The sequence below is a fragment of the Schistocerca piceifrons genome, chromosome 10 (assembly GCF_021461385.2).
Source record: "Schistocerca piceifrons isolate TAMUIC-IGC-003096 chromosome 10, iqSchPice1.1, whole genome shotgun sequence".
Taxonomy (NCBI): domain Eukaryota; kingdom Metazoa; phylum Arthropoda; class Insecta; order Orthoptera; family Acrididae; genus Schistocerca; species Schistocerca piceifrons.
The window spans coordinates 60,305,478-60,327,572 of record NC_060147.1 but is presented as its reverse complement, the minus strand read 5'-3'; the positions used below and the strand labels follow the sequence as shown (position 1 = coordinate 60,327,572).

The 22,095-nt window shown below is 41.7% G+C and overlaps 1 protein-coding gene across 1 annotated transcript in view; it reads right to left on the bottom strand.

Annotated features, from left to right (window-relative positions):
* Window positions 1–22,095, bottom strand: part of LOC124718691 (probable cytochrome P450 304a1) — a 104,195-nt gene that overhangs the window by 60,614 nt on the left and 21,486 nt on the right. The window contains exon 3 of the mRNA XM_047244314.1: window positions 18,894–19,057. Within this exon, the coding sequence (XP_047100270.1) occupies window positions 18,894–19,057 (164 nt within the window). The remainder of the gene's footprint in view (window positions 1–18,893; window positions 19,058–22,095) is intronic.

Below are 22,095 nucleotides of genomic sequence, written 5' to 3'. Positions count from 1 at the left end.
CTGGATATTGGCAGTGAGAGGCAGTTGACGTCTGGTCCCGCATGTGTGTTCTGCTGGTGATAGATGAAGGTACTTTATTGGCCATGAGAGTACCTCAACATCACACAGACAGTTGATAGAGAAACGTGCCATGTGCCAGCAGCTGCTGTAACTGGTTCTCGATATCCTGGATATTGGCAGTGAGAGGCAGTTGACATCTGGTCCCGCATGTGTGTTCTGCTGGTGATAGATGAGGGTATTTTATTGTCCATGAGAGTACCTCAACATCACACAGACAGTTCATAGAGAAACGTGCCATGTGTCGGCAGCTGTTGTAACTGGTCCTCTGTATCTTGGTTATTGGCACTGGGAGGCAGTTGACGTGTGGTCCCGCATGTGTGTTCTGCTGGTGATAGATGAGGGTATTTTATTGTCCATGAGAGTACCTCAATATCACACAGACAGTTGATAGAGAAACGTGCCGTGTGTCAGCAGCTGTTGTAACTGGTCCTCTATATCTTGGTTATTGGCACTGGGAGACAGTTGACGTGTGGTCCCGCATGTGTGTTCTGCTGGTGATAGATGAGGGTATTTTATTGTCCATGAGAGTACCTCAATATCACACAGACAGTTGATAGAGAAACGTGCCGTGTGTCAGCAGCTGTTGTAACTGGTCCTCTGTATCTTGGTTATTGGCACTGGGAGGCAGTTGACGTGTGGTCCCGCATGTGTTTTCTGCTGGTGATAGATGAGGGTATTTTATTGTCCATGAGAGTACCTCAATATCACACAGACAGTTGATAGAGAAACGTGCCGTGTGTCAGCAGCTGTTGTAACTGGTCCTCTGTATCTTGGTTATTGGCACTGGGAGACAGTTGACGTGTGGTCCCGCATGTGTGTTCTGCTGGTGATAGATGAGGGTATTTTATTGTCCATGAGAGTACCTCAATATCACACAGACAGTTGATAGAGAAACGTGCCGTGTGTCAGCAGCTGTTGTAACTGGTCCTCTATATCTTGGTTATTGGCACTGGGAGACAGTTGACGTGTGGTCCCGCATGTGTGTTCTGCTGGTGATAGGTGAGGGTATTTTATTGGCCATGAGAGTACTTTGACATCACACAGACGGTTTATGGAGAAACGTGCCGTGTGTCAGCAGCTGTTGTAACTGGTCCTCTATATCCTGGTTATTGGCACTGGGAGGCAGTTGACGTGTGGTCCCACACATGTGTTCTGCTGGGAATAGGCGAGGGTATTTTATTGGCCATGAGAGTACTTCGACATCACACAGACAATTGATAGAGAAACGTGCCATTTGTGATCAAGTGCTGTCCTGTTGAAAAATGGCACCACTATGCTGTTGCATGAGAGGTAACACATGAGGATGCAGGATGTCCATGATGTACCAGTCACCACCAGCCGTGAGCTCAAGCCATACCTCATGGCTCCCCAGACCATGACTCCAGGAGTACCACCACTGTGCCTCTCCAAATTACTGCAAGAATGGGAGCTCTGGCCAAGTCGACAGCATACCCACCGAAGATGGTCAACAGGGTAAGTGCAGAATCGTAATTCATTGCTGAACACAATGTAACGCCATTCATCAGCACTCCATGTTTCCCAGACATGGCACCACTCCAAAAACAGCCAGCTGGCTGGTGTGGCCAAGCGGTGCTAGGTGCATCAGTTTGGAACCGTGCGACCGCTACGGTCGCTGGTTCGAATCCTGCCTCGGGAATGGATGTATGTCATGTCCTTAGGTTAGTTAGGTTTAAGTAGTTCTAAGTTATAGAGGACTGCTGACCTCAGATGTTAAGTCCCATAGTGCTCAGATCCATTTTGAACCAAAAACAGCCATTTGTGTTGTGGCGTTGACGGCAACCCATACCTGCGATGGTAATGCCCTGTTCCGGCTGCTGCTAGTCCTCGAACAAAGGTGCAGAATGGCACGGAACGTCGGAGGGAATCTATTACTTGTTCTCGATGAGTGGTGCAGACTGAATAGTTATGACATGTTTGGCACACAATACGGGGATTCTCTCACGTGGCAGTCAGAAGTGATGGACTACAACTTTGATGGAAAGTGTGCTTGCCCTCACATTCCCGTGCAACACAACATTAGGCCACTGTCACATTCAAAAGCCCCACAAATCTGGATACTCCACACTTTGATCAACCGGCCAAATGGAGACCCACTATGAGGTCCCATTCAACCTCTGTGACGAGCTAATAACGCTGTGTCATAGAAGTTCGTGGCACCTCCATGACCACAGTGATGATCACTCAACATGTGACACTGTTCATGTGCCTTGTGTGCTCTGGCACGGTTGGTAAGGTCAGCAGCTTGTGGTCTAGTGGCTAGCATTGCTACCTCTGGATCAGTGGGTCCCGGGTTCGATTCCCGACCGGATTGGGGATTTTCTTTGCCCAGGGACTGGGTGTTTGTGTTGTCCTCATCATTTCATCATCATCCTCGTCATTCGCGACAGTAGCTAGTCTGGACTGCGAAAAATTGGGACTTTGTATGGGCGCTGATGACGGAGCAGTTGAACGCCCCACAAACCAAACATCATCATCATCATGGTTGGTAAGAACACTAAACATGAAGAACAGTAATGTACTTTGCTGGCCATTCTACCCGTCACAGAGACTGGCACTTACATAACCCTCCTCCTGCAGTACTGTGTAATGTACGAAGTTACTGTGACATATGTCCAGGTCTTCTGTGTGATTCACTCGTTTTGAAGGAAGTGTTATTCTTGCGCTTGGTGTACAATCGTAGGCTCTCAGAATTTGTTCAGTGTGGATCTCTTTGATGTGTAGCACCTGTTTTGAAGGGTCTCCTATTGCAGTTTTTTTGATCATCTATGTGACACACTCACGCTAAGTAGCCTAAGCAAACCTGTGATGAATCATGCATCTCGTTGTTGTGTCTTTTCTATGTCTCCTGTTAAGTCAACCGTCCTCCAGGATGGGTTTATTTAGTAGCTCCATTTTGAATCGGTCTTGAGAGATACTCCAGAAGACATCGGCATTTGTATTCTACGAACTCCTGTGAATTTAATGACATAGGGTACAAGAACCTCGTTCACTCAGACGTCGTGTTTCAACTATCCATTAAAAATTTGTGAACAGTGGTTAGCAAGTGCCAGTCAGCCATAGCAATGAAGGTAACCGAGAACACAACAACAAGACATATTTCATTTGAATTAAGATGACTACTGCACAGGCAGAGACTCTACAAAACATCTTCAATATCTGGGTGCACTTTTGTTGAATGTTGTTGTACTGTCAGTGTAGCCTCAAGGTGAGGTTTACACCTCGAAATATGTTGCTTCATTAAATAATTTTAGTGCCAACAAATTTTGTTACTGGTAGTAGTAGCTAAAAGAACTTCTCACGTTTTTGAAACAGGGTACAAACAACGCTAGACAGTCATTTAGGTGAATATGAAGGTGGTTTTAGCAAGGGCACGTCATATTCTTAACAAATATTTAATCTGAAGTCACTCATTCCTCACAGATTACTGAATTCAAAAGATATTGTATTTATTTTTTGATTTCAAAAAGACCTTTGATTACATTTACAGACAAAGATAAAATAATCTGAGAATTTGGTGTGAAGTTTAAATTAGTAAATCAAATTATTGAGTCACCTACTGACACAGTATGAAAAGTGAAATTTATGAGACACATATCTCAACCCTTCGAAATAGACAGGGTGTACGCAGGGAGATAGTGTGTCACCAAGACTTTTTAAGTGTGTTCTGGAATAAATAGTCAGAAATTGGAATGGGAAAAATGAATGACAATATCACCAATAAGTTTGGAAAGCAGGAACAACAATATTAGAATAAATTGTCTCCATTTGCAGATGCCTTTGCTACGCTTTCTGAAAATGTGATATCTGCGTGTAACACAAATTGCTCTGTTGGAACAAATAGCTAGTAGGATCAGCTTAAGAACTGCTGCAGAAAAAAACAATTTTTATAGACATTTAAAGTACACTGAAATTTCTGGAAAGAGATACTGGGTAAACTGAAAAGGTAAGAAGAAAGGTAAATGTCTTTGGGGGATAGTCTATGAGAATGGCTTGGAAAAGGCTGCTATAGAGGAAAGGACACATAAAACGGCAAGGGAGTACAGTACAACCAAAGACTTTTACAACAAAAAGTGACTGTCCAAAAACACAAAAATAAGGCATTACGATGTAGTAATGAAGTCAGAAAATCTATATGCATGCGAATGTTTAGCATCAAACTGTAATTTAGATAAATCAGAAATACTAGATAGGTGAACCATTAGGAAAATACATTGAAGCGCCAAAGAAACTGGTGTAGGCATGCGTATTTAAAGAGAGAGACATGTAAACATGCAGAATACGGCGTTGAGGTCGGCAACGCCTATACGTATAACAGAAGTGTCCGGCGCAGTTGTTAGATCGGTTACGCTGCTACAACGGCAGGTTATGAAGATTTAAGTGAATTTGAACGCGGTGTTATAATCGGTGCACGAGCGATGGGACACAGCAATGCCGAGATAGCGATGAAGTGGGAATTTTCCCGTACGAGCATTTCATGAGTGTACCGTGAATATAAGGAATCCGGTAAAACATCAAATCTCCGACATCGCTGCGGCCGGAAAAAGATCCTGCAAGAACGGGACCAATGACGACTTAAGAGAATCGTTCAACACGACAGAAGTGCAACCCTTCTGCAAATTGCTGCAGATTTCAATGCTGGGCGATTAAGAAGTGTCAGCATGCCCACCATTCAATGAAACATAATCGATATGGGCTTTCAGAGCCGAAGGCCCACTCGTGTACCCTTGATGACTGCACGACACAAAGCTTTACGCCTCTCCTGAGCCAGTCAAAAATGTTCAAAAATGTTCAAATGCGTGTGAAATCTTATGGGACTTAACTGCTAAGGTCATCAGTCCCTAAGCTTACACACTACTTAACCTAAATCATCCTAAGGACAAACACACACACACCCATGCCCGAGGGAGGACTCGAACCTCCGCCGGGACCAGCCGCACAGTCCATGACTGCAGCGCAGTGGACCGCACGGTTAATCACGCGCGGCTGGACCAGTCAACACCGACATTGGACTGTTGATGACTGGAAACATGTTGCCTGGTCAGGCGAGTCTCGTTTCAGATTGTATCGAGCGAACAGACGTGTAAGGGTACGGAGAGAATCTCATGAATCCATGGACCCTGCATGTCAAAAAGGAACTGTTCAAGCTGGTGGAGGCTCTGTAATGGTGTGGGGCGTGTGCAGTTGGAGTGATACGGGACCTCTGATACGTCTAAATACGACTCTGACAGGTGACACGTACGTAAGTATCCTGTCCGATCACCTGCATCCATTCGTGTCCATTGCGCATTCCGACGGACTTGGGCAATTCCAGCAGGACAACGCGACACTCCACACGTCCTGAATAGCTAGAGTGGCTCCAGGAACACTCTTCTGGGTTGAAACACATTCGCTGGCCACCAGACTACCCAGACATGAACATATCTGGATGCCTTGCTTGGTACTGTTCAGAAGGGATCTCCAAGCCCTCGTAATATTACGCGTTTATGGACAGCCCTGCAGGATTCATGGTGTCGGTTCCCTCCAGCACTACTTCAGACATTAGTCGAGTCCATTTCACGCCGTGTTGCGGCACTTTTGCGTGCTTGCGGGAGCCCTCCACGATATTAGGCAGGTGTACCAGTTTATTTGGCTTTTCAGTGTATTAGGCCTACGAAAAGCTATGGAAGGCTGGGAATTGTGGAGTAATGATGGAACTAATCGAAACATGTAAGTCATATCAGAAGTAATTAGAGCAAGAAGACTCGTATTTTTTAGTCACTTTTATGGAACGCAAGAGAGGAGATTAACCAAAAAGACTTCCAATATTTGTGGGATGAGAAGTGAATAAGAAGTTGGACTCATGGATTAAAATATTGATTTAGAAAAAATAACAACAATAATATAGAAACTGAAGAGACAACTGGCTGAGAAGTGTTGAGATGTGTTTAGGGAAAAAGTATTGAATATGTAAGGATTCAAAAGTGGAAGAGTGTACAAACTGGTATGAGCGTGTAATATCTCTTTATATTCGATGAATTATTCTGATACAATTCTACCCTTGAATGAAGATTTCTAATTTTCTATCTTCATACTCACAGAATCCATGCACAAAGTAGTTTCATACAATAGCAATGCCATGAGCGCATAATTATTCTTTGTAGTGCTCTCTCTGGTGGTTGTTAGAAAAAAAGCTTCCGAGATTGTCTTCGTGCCGATTAGCCTGAGCATTGTTTGAAGAATTGTAATCTGAATATTGAGATTTATGACAAAAGATGACTGATACGAAATTGTACGATTAAAAGGGAAATATATATATTGCTCCTTTATACAAAAGGTGTGTATTTGACATTTGAGAATTAATGATATTCATCGATATATCCCCCCCCATGAACCATGGACCTTGCCGTTGGTGGGGAGGCTTGCGTGCCTCAGCGATACAGATAGCCGTACCGTAGGTGCAACCACAACGGAGGGGTATCTGTTGAGAGGCCAGACAAACGTGTGGTTCCTGAAGAGGGGCAGCAGCCTTTTCAGTAGTTGCAAGGAGGGCAACAGTCTGGATGATTGACTGATCTGGCCTTGTAACAATAACCAAAACGGCCTTGCTGTGCTGGTACTGCGAACGGCTGAAAGCGAGGGGAAACTACAGCCGTAATTTTTCCCGAGGGCATGCAGCTTTACTGTATGATTACATGATGATGGCGTCCTCTTGGGTAAAATATTCCGGAGGTAAAATAGTCCCCCATTCGGATCTCCGGGCGGGGACTACTCAAGAGGATGTCGTTATCAGGAGAAAGAAAACTGGCGTTCTACGGATCGGAGCGTGGAATGTCCGATCCCTTAATCGGGCAGGTAGGTTAGAAAATTTAAAAAGGGAAATGGATAGGTTAAAGTTAGATATAGTGGGAATCAGTGAAGTTAGGTGGCAGGAGGAACAAGACTTCTGGTCAGGTGACTACAGGGTTATAAACACAAAATCAAATAGGGGGAATGCAGGAGTAGGTTTAATAATGAATAGGAAAATAGGAATGCGGGTAAGCTACTACAAACAGCATAGTGAACGCATTATTGTGGCCAAGATAGATACGAAGCCCACGCCTACTACAGTAGTACAAGTTTATATGCCAACTAGCTCTGCAGATGACGAAGAAATTGAAGAAATGTATGATGAAATAAAAGAAATTATTCAGATTGTGAAGGGAGACGAAAATTTAATAGTCATGGGTGACTGGAATTCGAGTGTAGGAAAAGGGAGAGAAGGAAACATAGTAGGTGAATATGGATTGGGGGACAGAAATGAAAGAGGAAGCCGCCTGGTCGAATTTTGCACAGAGCACAACATAATCATAACTAACACTTGGTTTAAGAATCATGAAAGAAGGTTGTATACATGGAAGAACCCTGGAGATACTAAAAGGTATCAGATAGATTATATAATGGTAAGACAGAGATTTAGGAACCAGGTTTTAAATTGTAAGACATTTCCAGGGGCAGATGTGGACTCTGACCACAATCTATTGGTTATGACCTGTAGATTAAAACTGAAGAAACTGTAAAAAGGTGGGAATTTAAGGAGATGGGACCTGGATAAACTAAAAGAACCAGAGGTTGTACAGAGATTCAGGGAGAGCATAAGGGAGCAATTGACAGGAATGGGGGAAATAAATACAGTAGAAGAAGAATGGGTAGCTTTGAGGGATGAAGTAGTGAAGGCAGCAGAGGATCAAGTAGGTAAAAAGACGAGGGCTAGTAGAAATCCTTGGGTAACAGAAGGAATATTGAATTTAATTGATGAAAGGAGAAAATATAAAAATGCAGTAAGTGAAACAGGCAAAAAGGAATACCAACGTCTCAAAAATGAGATCGACAGGAACTGTAAAATGGCTAAGCAGGGATGGCTAGAGGACAAATGTAAGGATGTAGAGGCCTATCTCACTAGTGGTAAGATAGATACCGCCTACAGGAAAATTAAAGAGACCTTTGGAGATAAGAGAACGACTTGTATGAATATCAAGAGCTCAGATGGAAACCCAGTTCTAAGCAAAGAAGGGAAGGCAGAAACGTGGAAGGAGTATATAGAGGGTCTATACAAGGGCGATGTACTTGAGGACAATATTATGGAAATGGAAGAGGATGTAGATGAAGATGAAATGGGAGATATGATACTGCGTGAAGAGTTTGACAGAGCACTGAAAGACCTGAGTCGAAACAAGGCCCCCGGAGTAGACAATATTCCACTGGAACTACTGACGGCCATGGGAGAGCCAGTCCTGACAAAACTCTACCATCTGGTGAGCAAGATGTATGAAACAGGCGAAATACCCTCAGACTTCAAGAAGAATATAATAATTCCAATCCCAAAGAAAGCAGGTGTTGACAGATGTGAAAATTACCGAACTATCAGCTTAATAAGTCACAGCTGCAAAATACTAACACGAATTCTTTACAGACGAATGGAAAAACTAGTAGAAGCCAACCTCGGGGAAGATCAGTTTGGATTCCGTAGAAACACTGGAACACGTGAGGCAATACTGACCTTACGACTTATCTTAGAAGAAAGATTAAGAAAAGGCAAACCTACGTTTCTAGCATTTGTAGACTTAGAGAAAGCTTTTGACAATGTTGACTGGAATACTCTCTTTCAAATTCTAAAGGTGGCAGGGGTAAAATACAGGGAGCGAAAGGCTATTTACAATTTGTACAGAAACCAGATGGCAGTTATAAGAGTCGAGGGACATGAAAGGGAAGCAGTGGTTGGGAAGGGAGTAAGACAGGGTTGTAGCCTCTCCCCGATGTTGTTCAATCTGTATATTGAGCAAGCAGTAAAGGAAACAAAAGAAAAATTCGGAGTAGGTATTAAAATTCATGGAGAAGAAATCAAAACTTTGAGGTTCGCCGATGACATTGTAATTCTGTCAGAGACAGCAAAGGACTTGGAAGAGCAGTTGAATGGAATGGACAGTGTCTTGAAAGGAGGATATAAGATGAACATCAACAAAAGCAAAACAAGGATAATGGAATGTAGTCTAATTAAGTCGGGTGATGCTGAGGGAATTAGATTAGGAAATGAGGCACTTAAAGTAGTAAAGGAGTTTTGCTATTTGGGGAGCAAAATAACTGATGATGGTCGAAGTAGAGAGGATATAAAATGTAGGCTGGCAATGGCAAGGAAAGCGTTTCTGAAGAAGAGAAATTTGTTAACATCCAGTATTGATTTAAGTGTCAGGAAGTCATTTCTGAAAGTATTCGTATGGAGTGTAGCCATGTATGGAAGTGAAACATGGACGATAAGTAGTTTGGACAAGAAGAGAATAGAAGCTTTCGAAATGTGGTGCTACAGAAGAATGCTGAAGATTAGATGGGTGGATCACATAACTAATGAGGAAGTACTGAATAGGATTGGGGAGAAGAGAAGTTTGTGGCACAACTTGACCAGAAGAAGGGATCGGTTGGTAGGACATGTTCTGAGGCATCAAGGGATCACCAATTTAGTATTGGAGGGCAGCGTGGAGGGTAAAAATCGTAGAGGGAGACCAAGAAATGAATACACAAAGCAGATTCAGAAGGATGTAGGTTGCAGTAGGTACTGGGAGATGGAAAAGCTTGCACAGGATTGAGTAGCATGGAGAGCTGCATCAAACCAGTCTCAGGACTGAAGACCACAACAACAACATCGATATATTGCGTAGTTGTTAATCAGAAGGGAACTTCCGAAATGAAAATGGTTGAAATGGCTCTGAGCACTATGGGACTCCACTGCTGTGGTCATAAGTCCCCTGGAACTGAGAACTACTTAAACCTAACTAACCTAAGGACATCACACACATCCATGCCCGAGGCAGGATTCGAACCTGCGACCGTAGCGGTCGTGCGGTTCCAGACTGTAGCGCCTTTAACCGCTCGGCCACTCCGGCCGGCGAACTTCCGAAAGACTGGATACGAACCTGCATTTAATAATCCAAGAGCTCCATTACTTCTTCAGAAGGTTAAACTTCATCAAAGCCAACTAGCCGCTTGATCTGAGGTTTGCCGACTGATTATACAACGCTCCCAAAAATACGAGGCATTTTATTTGTACAGATTAGCAGACTGCCGCAAAGCACGAGCCTGCAGAGAAGAAGAATCATCGCGTGATTTCATTCTAACAAGTAAAATTTCTGAATCATTTTGAGTGACTGGGCTATGACTGTGTTTCCTATTATGAATGATTGATTGCTCAAACGAATTGAGAACTACATAATTACATAGATAGGAAGAAAAATTACAAGCGGTCAGAAGACGGTGGAAGGTAGAGTACTGGAAGAAAAGAACAACTGTAAGTAGGCTGTTTATGTTTTCTTTATGTAAGTAGGCTGTTTAGGTTTTTTTATTGGTAACGCCACCTCTGTATGAAAATCACTGGCTGTGCTGTGTGCAGTCTGTGGCTGCTTTGCATTGTTGTAATACCCGCCATTGTAGTGTTAGGCAGCTGGCTGTGAACAGCATGTAGCGTTGCGCAGTTGGAGGTGAGCCGCCAGCAGTGGTGGATGTGGGGAGAGAGATGGCGGAGATTTGTAATTTGTCATGAACTGCTATATTTATATATGATGATATCAAGGTAAATACATTGTTTGTTCTCTACTAATATCTTTCATTTGCTAACTATCCCTATCAGTAGTTAGTGCCTTCCATAGTTTGAATCTTTTATTTAGCTGGCAGTAGTGGCGCTCGCTGTATTGCAGTAGCTTGAGCAGCGAAGATTTTTGTGAGGTAAGTGATTTGTGAAAGGTATAGTTTAATGTTAGTCAGGGCCATTCTTTAGTAGGGAATTTTGAAAGTCAGATTGCGTTGCGCTAAAAACATTGTGTGTCAGTATAAGCACAGTCTTGTATAAATTGTTCAAAGGGGACGTTTCATATGGCGACCCTGCCAGGATTCGAACCTGGAATCTTCTGATTTTTTCTTGTAGTTTGTGTAATTAGTGTAGCTATTGTTTATTGCTAGCGCGTAATTATAGAGAGAATTTCCTTTGTAGTTGTAGTTTTTCATTGTTGTACAGTAAAACAGTTGTGGCATGCATGTAGATTTGCACCAAGTATTTCGTAGCTGCGCTGGCAATTAAGTAGACATTATTTCCATTGCTATGTTATTTTATTTTGCTCTTCAAATTGCGCTTTTCTGTGTTATCGTGTGAAATATTGTGACAATAATGGCGTGTGAAAAACGTAATACTAGGCTCCAAAGTAAACTGAGAAATGACAGTGAAGACGAAAGCAGTGTGTTAGCGCCGCAGAGTAATGAATTAACTAATGTTCAAAGTAGTAATTTGGTAATTGCGCATAGGGAAATGGAGCGGGCGGCAAACAATGGTGTAGACAGTGAAACAGGTAGTGAACAGGGAAGCGTTATCTATCGATTGGTCGGCAACAGCTCGCCTCAGGAATCGGGAATGACAGAACACAATATTGCAAATACTGCAGACTCAGGTTTTGGGTTCCCACCGTTTTCTCAAATGAGTCAAGACACATTTTCCACTTGTCAAAATGTGAATGTTGCCAGTGCAACTTCACTGCCGAAAAGCACTGAGGAACATGTTTCAGACACCAGTGCATTGTTATTACAATTAATGCAACAAATGGGACAAAAGCTTGAAAAGTTAGACACAATGGAACAACATCAGAGACAAACACAGCAACAGTTAGACACAATGGAACAAAATCAGAGACAAACACAGCAAAAGCTTCAAAAGTTAGACACAATGGAACAAAATCAGAGACAAACACAGCAAAAGCTTCAAAAGTTAGACAGAGTGGAACAAAATCTTAAAAAGTTAGACTCATTGGAACAAACACTTGAACAAACACGGGAAGATTTAACTACTGAGTTACATAACATTGAATCGAAATGTCAAAAAGTCTGTAATGACGTAAAAACACAAATTTGTGAGCATTTTCAACCTATTTTTTCGCGGCATGAAAATGCATTACAGAATCACGAAGCAGCCATAAAAGAACTGCAAATTATTGTTCATGAAAATCATGAGACCTTGCAAGCTAAATTTGACTCAGTTGCATCTACCGATTCGGTTACGCAACTTGCAAAAACTCAGGAAAACTTTAAGGACACAGTAGATACTCTGAAACTTGGTTCAGAAAAACACACAGAAGAAATAAGGACACTATCGGAGAAAGTAGCCGAACTTTCGGATCAGGTCACTAAGTTATCTACAAAGGTAGATGATGATCTGAATGACACAAGACCTGTAGCCTTCACTGACACAGAAGAGTATGAACAAATTAGAAAATTCAAACAGAATCAAAATCAAATCAATACACAGTACAAAAGAGAAATCCGGGAAGTAGAAGATCAGCTGACACAGGTAACACAAGAATTACGTATTTCAGAGGATACTCGCGCCCCAATACGGGAAGAGGGACACAGAAATACGGAACAGCCACAAAATTATAACACAGGGCATTTCGGAAGTTATGAAAGAAATTGGCAATGTGCACCGAATTTTGATATGGAACGGCCGACACGACCTAACAATGACCGATATGCGACTCGCCGACATGATGATTTTGACTATAAGCTGTTCATTACTACACATAAATTCAAAACATTTAAGAATTCTGGCAACGACATTCATCCACAAGCATGGCTCCATCAATTCTCGCATTGTTTTCCTCCCAACTGGTCGTTAGAACACAGATTAGAATTTATGTGTGGCTACTTGGAGAATGAACCAGCTGTAAGAATGCGATCGGTAATTCACGATTGCCACAGTGAAGGAGAATTTTACCATGCCTTCCTCTCAGCATATTGGTCTCAAGCCACACAAGACCGAGTAAAACATGGTATCATAATGATGAAACATTTCGAACAATCTGAATTCTCCAGTCTTGTGAAATATTTTGAAGACATGTTGCACAAGAATCAGTACCTGTCAAACCCATACAGCCCCTCAGAACTCATCCACATTTGCTTAATCAAATTACCTGAACATTTATGGCATATTATTTTAGCAGGACGTTGCAAAGACGACATTGAAGCTTTTCAGGGACTGTTACAAGAACTAGAAATTGACACTGATAATCGCGGAACGCGAAAACAAGGACACAACAATTACAGGTCACATCCATCACAATTCCGTGACGACAGAAACAATAACCGGACACGACTGGTCTATTCTTACAACGCAAATCGTGACCAAAATAGACACCACCCGTACGACAACCGTTGGTAGAGTAGTAATAATTACAGGGAAAGATCACCTCTCCACGGTAGTGACTACTACAGAGACAATCAGAGAAACAGACAATATGGGAACCAAAACAATTATTATCAAGGGAGACAGAATAACTTTAGACGCAACGGTCCAGCGCGCAGTTACGATTCAGGGAGAAACTCTCCACCACGTGACCGACAAACAAGAAACTATGTAAACTACCGACATGACGACAGACGATGTGATCGTAACGACAGACCTGAATTGCATCAGAACTGGCGGGATTCAAACAGAGCAGGGCCCTCTCGGCAAGGCGAATTTGTAGAAGTTAGGTCTCCTAATCCCAATAACAGCGCGCGCCAACAAAGAGACAGACAATGACTCGCACAGCAGGCAGCTGCGTGCGGCCGCTGGCTCAGGGAAAAATAACAAAGACGCTAGCCTTGAGAAAAAATTTAGCATTCTTTACCGATGTAAACAACATGATAATTGCTTTGAAGTTGAAAGTCTGCGTACTAGGAAGAGTAAAGGATTGCACCACACTTCACATGTAAAACCGCTTACTGAGAGATAATCTGCTTTTTAACTTTGTCTTTGCCATATAACTTTTCACTTTACATTACTAGTATGCTGTGTCAGACTTAAGAAACTGTTAACATACAACAATGTTTGGAGTTAAATATCCAATCTAGAACCTAGGGAACATTTTTAAATAGAAATTACGAATGCATTGTTATAGTGAACAGACGACACAGTGTTGTATTTGTACATTCTTGCTTGTTAGTTGCACGATTACGTAACGACTATAAGGCTCACATACTTAGAACATTTACCAGTACTGCTAATGAGATTTTAATGCAACATTTTGGTTTACTTGAAAATACATTCTGGTTTTAAAGTACTTTCTGTGAGATACCAGACGACACAGTGGTTAGTTTATGTGACAACTACACGGTTTTATCACGACGCTACTAATGAGTGAAAATTTACAATGTTGCTTTTGCAGTGTTTCTGTTTTATATCTGCACAGTTTTCTGTTTTATTCTGGAAAGTAAAACAGGTTTTAGTAGTAACTTTTGTAGTATAGCTACAATGAGACTGCCTTTTCCGTAGCACAACAATACGTTACAGTACAGTACTTTCTTCATCACGGCAATAAGCGTAATAACTAAGACATTTATACGCAAAGCATTTCACTTTTGTGTATTATGAGGTAAGTACATTGACTTCTGCAGAACTTAGCTTTCGGAGGACGATAACTACGACACTTCCACACAGATTATGTTGCAACAAGACGCACATTTAGCGCTACAGTACACGTATTTGAGTGATTAATTTTGTACTTAAAACATTTATTTTTAAAGATTTTTTGAATTACAAAGAAAGTTTTCCGTGATACATTTCATTCCATTGCTGTAATCTGTAACACCTGAGGGTATAATTACATTAATCCTCAGGGGAGTATACGCCTACTTTGTGTACCATGTGTGTGGCAACCACAAGGAACCCTCGCTAATATGGTATTTGCTTATACAACTTTACACATCGGTACCATATTTCTCTAACACAGAATTACACAGCTATCTGATCATTTAACTGAGAGATAAACATTTTTTTATTACATCAGTGACAGACGTTTACGCAATTACACAGTTGGATAACTTCACACTTATGAAATTGTATTTTGTCTGTACTGTGTGAACTGTTCATATTTTTTCGGACCCATTGTGATACTATGAGAGCTTTGAATGATGTATTTGGTATGGGATCATGATTTTTAAAGTACGTTTGAGGCAGATGACACTTTTGACATGAGCAGAGAATTTTTTTAATTATTGGAGGAAGCTACGACGATTTTGAGATTTGACTGAGGTGTTATGATGTTATTTTTACGACGACGATGTGTATTATGCTGCTGAGGTATGTTTATGATTAATAGGCTGACGCTATATGAGTTATTTGATTATGCTTCATATTTATAATGACGAAATATTGACGAGTGTCGATGGATACGTATATGTGTAATAAGGTAAGGAGTAATGAATAGTGGGTAGGGACTCTTGACTTGTGAAAAAGGTTGCTGGAAACCAAGAATCGTACTTTAAGAGTTATGAAATGTGCGTAAATGCGTGACTGTATCACAATGCTGACGAATATTTTATTTGGACACTTATATTCATAGGATTTTCTTTCTACAGATTTGCAACGCTAATTCTTGACCTGTGAAATATTTTTATGTGAGACTGTCACTGTAGCGGATACTGGTGTCGTAAATATTTCCGTAAGAAAGTTAAGTGACCACCTGCATGTAATGCGTCGTGGGCACGCAGCTGTGTCAAACACCTGGAGAACAAGCCATTAGGGTGTGCCTTTCCGGAAGCACAGGTAGAAAAAAAAAAGAAAAAAGGCAGGCCTTTATCCTCGCCATTGGCATTCCTTTAGAGAAAATATTGCAAATGCGACACCCTCATTACTTCCATTAACCTTGCTATTGATATTCCTTTGTAGAGGGCATCGCTAATGCGACACACTCGTTACTTGAAAACATATGATTTTTGTAATGCGTTGTGGGCACACAGCTGTGTCAAACACCTGGAGAACAAGCCATTAGGGTGTGCCTTTCATCGCTAATGCGACACCCTCGTTACTTGAAAACATATGATTACTCGCACTTTGTGCTAATTACTGAAATGCTTATGAATTGATGGGAAATATTCGTACATCTGCACACCTGATTATGACAAGTGTCTTTCTCCGAGAGTTGAGTGCTACTGACTTACGAAATGCCACATGACTATTGAATGATATTTTTATGCTTTGCTTTTCATAGTTGCTTATTTCATTTGATGTCTGGTTTCCAGCTGTGTTGCAGCATTGCTTTTATAAAATGAAATGCATTTGCTAATGTGAACACTTTCTGTCAACAGATCTATTAAATAATTATTTTATGATCCACATTCTTTAAAAAAGGAGCACTTGGAAAGGAAAGAACAATAAGAAGGAACTAGTAACAGTAACACATAATTTTCTTTTCAAGTACATGGTAATATTTTTTTACAATAAGTTGTTATGGTGCACCACTTTAATTACATAGACATTAAGATGTGAATATACATTTCCCTTGTCTGCAGTGTTGTCTTTAGTGTACTATTTTTTCTGCTTGAGCTATGTCATGTTTAGATATATGTTTTTTTTATTTGCTGCTGCTGTTTGCCAGGCATAATGTTACAGAATTTGACTTTGTATTACGCTGTTAAGCCAGTTTTACTACGGATTTAGTTTTCATGTTGCTGCACATTGGCTCATATTAGTTGTAATTTTGCATTTTTTTTGTTAATTTAGATTTACTGTAGCTTGCTTTGCGATTTTCCATTTTTTTCATTGCTGTTTATATTAATTGTTTTATGTGCTGCTGCATTGCCTCATCCCTTAGTTTAGCATCTGAGCTCAGTAGATTTAAGTTAGCTTAAGAGGGGTAGACTATATAAGAAACTGACTATGGAGAGTAGGTAAAGAATGCGTTGCAAAGTTATATGAAACAGACTTGGGCCAAAATGAGTATTGTGCACTGAGAAATAATTATATTGAAAAAAATATGAATAGAATACAGAAAGCAGGTATAGATAGGACTTTTTGGGAATAATGTTGAATGAAGGGAGATCTCCAAGAAGTAAAGAAAGTTTTGTTTGCAAAATACTGCAGTACAACAAACCCTGTCCTTTCCTTTTGTATATCCTACTATATGTTTGTGTACCCTTGTGTATTTGTTTTCTTCCTGTCTCTGTGTAGTTTCATAGAATTTTTTCTTCTTTTAATATTAAGCTACATTCACTATGATGAGGAATACTGTTATCCTCGAATATAATTGGCATTAATAATATGTTATTTACCTTATAAATATGCTTACACATTATTTATTCTGTTTTGTTTTAATGCTCATGTGTGAAGTTGATGTTTCGAAAGTGATTCTGATCTTTTATTTTTGTACTCATGTCATAATTCCTGTAACACTGATGTATATGTTCATTTCTATTCTTTTGTAAAGCCTGTACTACAAATGTTATCTGTATTATTATGTTCTTTAATGATGTATTTTGTACCTTTGTTATTGTATTTTTATGTTACCAAATTGTAATTGTTACCAGTTCTTCAAATTAAGTAACATTTCACTGCACACGTTTCTGTTGGTCATAGTACATGGACAATATGTGAGAAGTAGGGACTGATAGTGTTTGCACGTGTGTTAATGATTCAGCAAGGGACTGGATAACAGCATTGCTGGATCTAAGGACAATTCCAGAAACTTTGTGAGTGCACAAGTGGTGGTTTATGGACTTGCTATATTGTCCGCAAGACTCTTCGATGGTGATTGTGCACCTGCACATTTGCAACAGATGGCTGCTGGCTGTCTCTACCAGGACTACAGTGGGTCTGCATCTTTGATGGCCCACCAATTGCTACAAGGACTGCAGTGGGTCTGCACTTCTGGTGGCCCACCAGTGCCGTAATTTCTACCAGGACTACAGTGGGTCTGCTCTGTGATGACCTAACTACCAATATTCTTCAAAACGTCGACTGACTCTGCTGTGGGTTTGCTCTGTTGTGGCCCATTATCTGTCTGCATGTCGAGAGTCAGCACTGTCGTTCCGTTGGAAGGAAAACACTACTTCTTCAAGATTGCATGGAAATCCACTACTTCTGTGTGCATTTTCTTCTACTGCTCAGACTTTGAGAAAAACACCACTATTTTACCGCAATGAACGATCAAGACTGTCTTTATGGACTGTGAGAAAATTTGAGCTTTTGACCAACATTATATCAATAAGTGTGTGCATTTTACATCTTTGTTACTGTAATTGTAAAAAATTTTTGTCAAATCTGTATTGGCCAGTGCCCAACACCATTTGTAAAAATTTTTTGTGGGGAGCATGGGGGCTATGTAAGTAGGCTGTTTATGTTTTCTTTATGTAAGTAGGCTGTTTAGGTTTTTTTATTGGTAACGGCACCTCTGTATGAAAATCACTGGCTGTGCTGTGTGCAGTCTGTGGCTGCTTTGCATTGTTGTAATACTCGCCATTGTAGTGTTAGGCAGCTGGCTGTGAACAGCATGTAGCGTTGCGCAGTTGGAGGTGAGCCGCCAACAGTGGTGGATGTGGGGAGAGAGATGGCGGAGATTTGTAATTTGTCATGAACTGCTATATTTATATATGATGATATCAAGGTAAATACATTGTTTGTTCTCTACTAATATCTTTCATTTGCTAACTATCCCTATCAGTAGTTAGTGCCTTCCATAGTTTGAATCTTTTATTTAGCTGGCAGTAGTGGCGCTCGCTGTATTGCAGTAGCTTGAGCAGCGAAGATTTTTGTGAGGTAAGTGATTTGTGAAAGGTATAGTTTAATGTTAGTCAGGGCCATTCTTTAGTAGGGAATTTTGAAAGTCAGATTGCGTTGCGCTAAAAACATTGTGTGTCAGTATAAGCACAGTCTTGTATAAATTGTTCAAAGGGGACGTTTCACAACTAACAAGGAATTGAAATTAGCGTGTGGTTCTTAATTGGACGATGCAAGAAGAAAAAGTAAATGGAGTGGGTTTGCGTGGTGGTGCAGTGCGGCGGGCACTCGCCTGGTCGTGTCGGCGGCCCGCCATCAGGTCGAGCAGGTCGCTGACCTCCGCGGCCGTCTCCAGCTCCAGCGGCTGGAAGCGCCTGCCGAAGCCCAGGTGCCGCAGCTGGCTCAGCGAGAAGCGCCGGTGGTGCCGCCACGCGGGCTCGTTCGCCAACGACACGCCTGCACTCGACAAATCAAACACTGGTTTCTCCTTCACACAGAATTAAGGTCTCTGTAAACGATGAATTTGTTTGTCAAATTCGCTCTTTCATATCCGTGGATTTGGCAAACAGGTGTGCGGAGGGACCAACCAAGTTTGTCAAATTTAACCTCACTTCTGGAGCATCTGCCATGCTGTGCCAATCGTGTCGTTACGTACACTGCTGGACGAAATTGATATAGCTCGGTGGAACCTGGGCAATTAAACGGAAAGAACTGCTACGGTATAGGACAGAAGATAACTGAAACAAATATACGAGGCTGAGTCAAATGAAAACAAATATTTTTTACATATTATTTATTGTGCAGAAGTGGTACAGATCTGTATCACTTTTCAACATAATCTCCCCCACGCTCGATTCAAGTCCTCCAGCGCTTACAAAGTGCATAAATTCCTTCAGAAAAAAATTCTTTTGGTAGTCCGCGCAACCACTCATGCACCGCGTGGCGTACCTCTTCATCAGAACGGAACTTCTTTCCTCCCATTGCGTCTTTGAGTGGTCCAGACATATGGGAATCACTTGGGGCAAGGTCTGGTGACTATGGTGCATGAGGAAGACACTCAAAATGCTGGTCTGTGACTGTTGCAACAGTTGTACGGTGTGGAGCCTTGCATTGCCATGTTGCAAAAGGACACCTGCTGACAGCAATCCACGTCGCTTTGATTTGACTGCAGGCTGCAAAAATGGTTCAAATGGCTCTGAGCACTATGAGACTTAACTGCTGAGGTCATCAGTCTCCTAGAACTTAGACCTACTTAAACCTAACTAACCTAAGGACATCACACACATCCATGCCCGAGGCAGGATTCGAACCTGCGACCGTAGCAGCCGCGCGGTTCCGGACTGCGCGCCTAGAACCGCTAGGACTCAGCGGCCGGCTTTGAAGATATTACACTGACCAGTCAACGGTATTGTGAGACTGAACTCCTTCTCATGTGGGTCTATTCAGACGTGCATTCTGCCCTAACTTCACTTTTGCGGACGACAGTCGAACGGTATCGAACAGAGGACATTCGTCAAATCCACTGGCTTGCGCGTTTCCCCGATTTAAATCCCATCTAGCACGTGTGGAAAGCATTAGGGAGACGTACTGTTGCACGTCTACGCACACCAACGACCATCCAGTATCTACGATAATGATATTGACTGAAGCAGTTCATTAAAATTTGTACCAGCGCCGGGATTGGAATGTGTTTTTCTGTTTACTAAGCAGATATGCAAGCCATTATTCAGGCAGGATTAATCCCATTTCGCTCATTGTTAAGGTGCTATTCCAATATTGGAGAATAATGACAATACTGATGAGAGTTTAGAAGGGGAATAGCGTTTCTAGGCGCTTCAGTCTGGAACCGCGCGGCTGCCACGGTCGCAGGATCGAATCCTGCCTCAGGAATGGTTGTGTGTGATGTCCTTAGGTTAGTTAGGTTTAAGTAGTTCTAAGTTCTAGGGGACTGATGACCTCAGATGTTAAGTCCCGTACTGCTCAGAGCCATTTGAAGCAATGGGCTGAGGCGTGAGTTGGAATTTGTACCGGGTTGGGAGGCTAAGGCAGTCTGTGCAGGTGTGGTAAGATCAGTGCCAGTGTGGCGTACTGGCTACTGCACCTGCCCAGTAAGCAAGCGACCTGGGTTCGAATCCCGGCACTGGTACAAATTTTAATTCATTGCTTCGCCATGGATCCTTATCGTAGGTAAAGGTGACACTCAGCATATTGCGACAACATCAACTGTTTATGATCATCTACTAGTTGCCAACTGTGCTGGTGGAGTAATGGAATGTCCTTCCTCCACAACTCCTTTCCAACCTTGTGAACAGAATGGGAGCACGTCATGGAGCATGCAATGACGTACGTGGTAGCCGCACACCCTACTAAGAACCATGTCTCACCTTTTGTGATGTCCACAGTGGACAATCATGAATCGCAGCTGCCTTAGTGTGGTTATTGTCTTTGGATAAGAGGATCACTTCTGTTCGTTACTGTGCGTATTTTTTTCAGTTACCTGCTGTAGTATACTGCAGCAATTCTTTCTACTTAGTTCTTCGTTTTCTCGAGCTATGTTACTTAGCGGTGACGCTATAATGCGGTAATTACTTTCGTCCTTGAGTTTTGCAAACCAGTGTGTTTTGACACCAGTGGGAATTGCAACCAATCCCGACATAGCCTTTCTTGCTTTGACAGGAGTGCTGTGTATACAGAACAAAGAGAGAGAGAGAGAGAGAGAGAGAGAGAGAGAGAGAGAGAGAGAGAGAGAGAGAGAGAGACAGAGAGCGAGAGAGAGACAGAGAGGGAGAGAGACAAAGAGAGCTATGGCTGGTATAGGGAATTGTTGAAAATGAGAGAGAAATATGTCTCTGAAAATGTAATGAAAGTTCAGCAAAACACCACAACATGGAAACGTGTACATAACCCACGGAAGAACGTAAGGACTTTGATTTTTTTAAATTTTATTGTGCTCCCGCTTGTATGTTGTTTGCAGCCTACTAGTTTTTCTTCTTAATATCTTCCTGCGTAATATATGGCTGGGAAAGACACAATACCTCTACCATTTTGGTAATTGCTAGTGCCATTTTATTTTTTCCCACGTATTCTCTTTAGCGTAGTTCCCACAATTGTGGAACCTCACGATACTGGTTGAAAAACTCTTTCTCACGAAATAAGAACGGCGAAAAATGAACAAAAGCAACGTCCGACACCTTGTGATGCTGGCCACCAACGAGAATTTGTCTCAAACGCGTCAGACACAGCCTATGTGTGCCAAACACGTCGAACAAAGTTGCAAACACACAAATAATTCGACAAACTGTTTGGTCGTTTATAGAAACCTTAGGTGTATTATGTGAGGGAAGCATACTGACAGGTCTTCTAGAACCTTTAGAAAATTGCATACACGGTGGTTTTAAAAGGATTTTACAACCTTGAAAATTCATTCAACCTTATTCAACCGACTTACAGACCAAGTCTTGGCGCAGTTTTGTAGGAAAATATGTCAGCTTTTG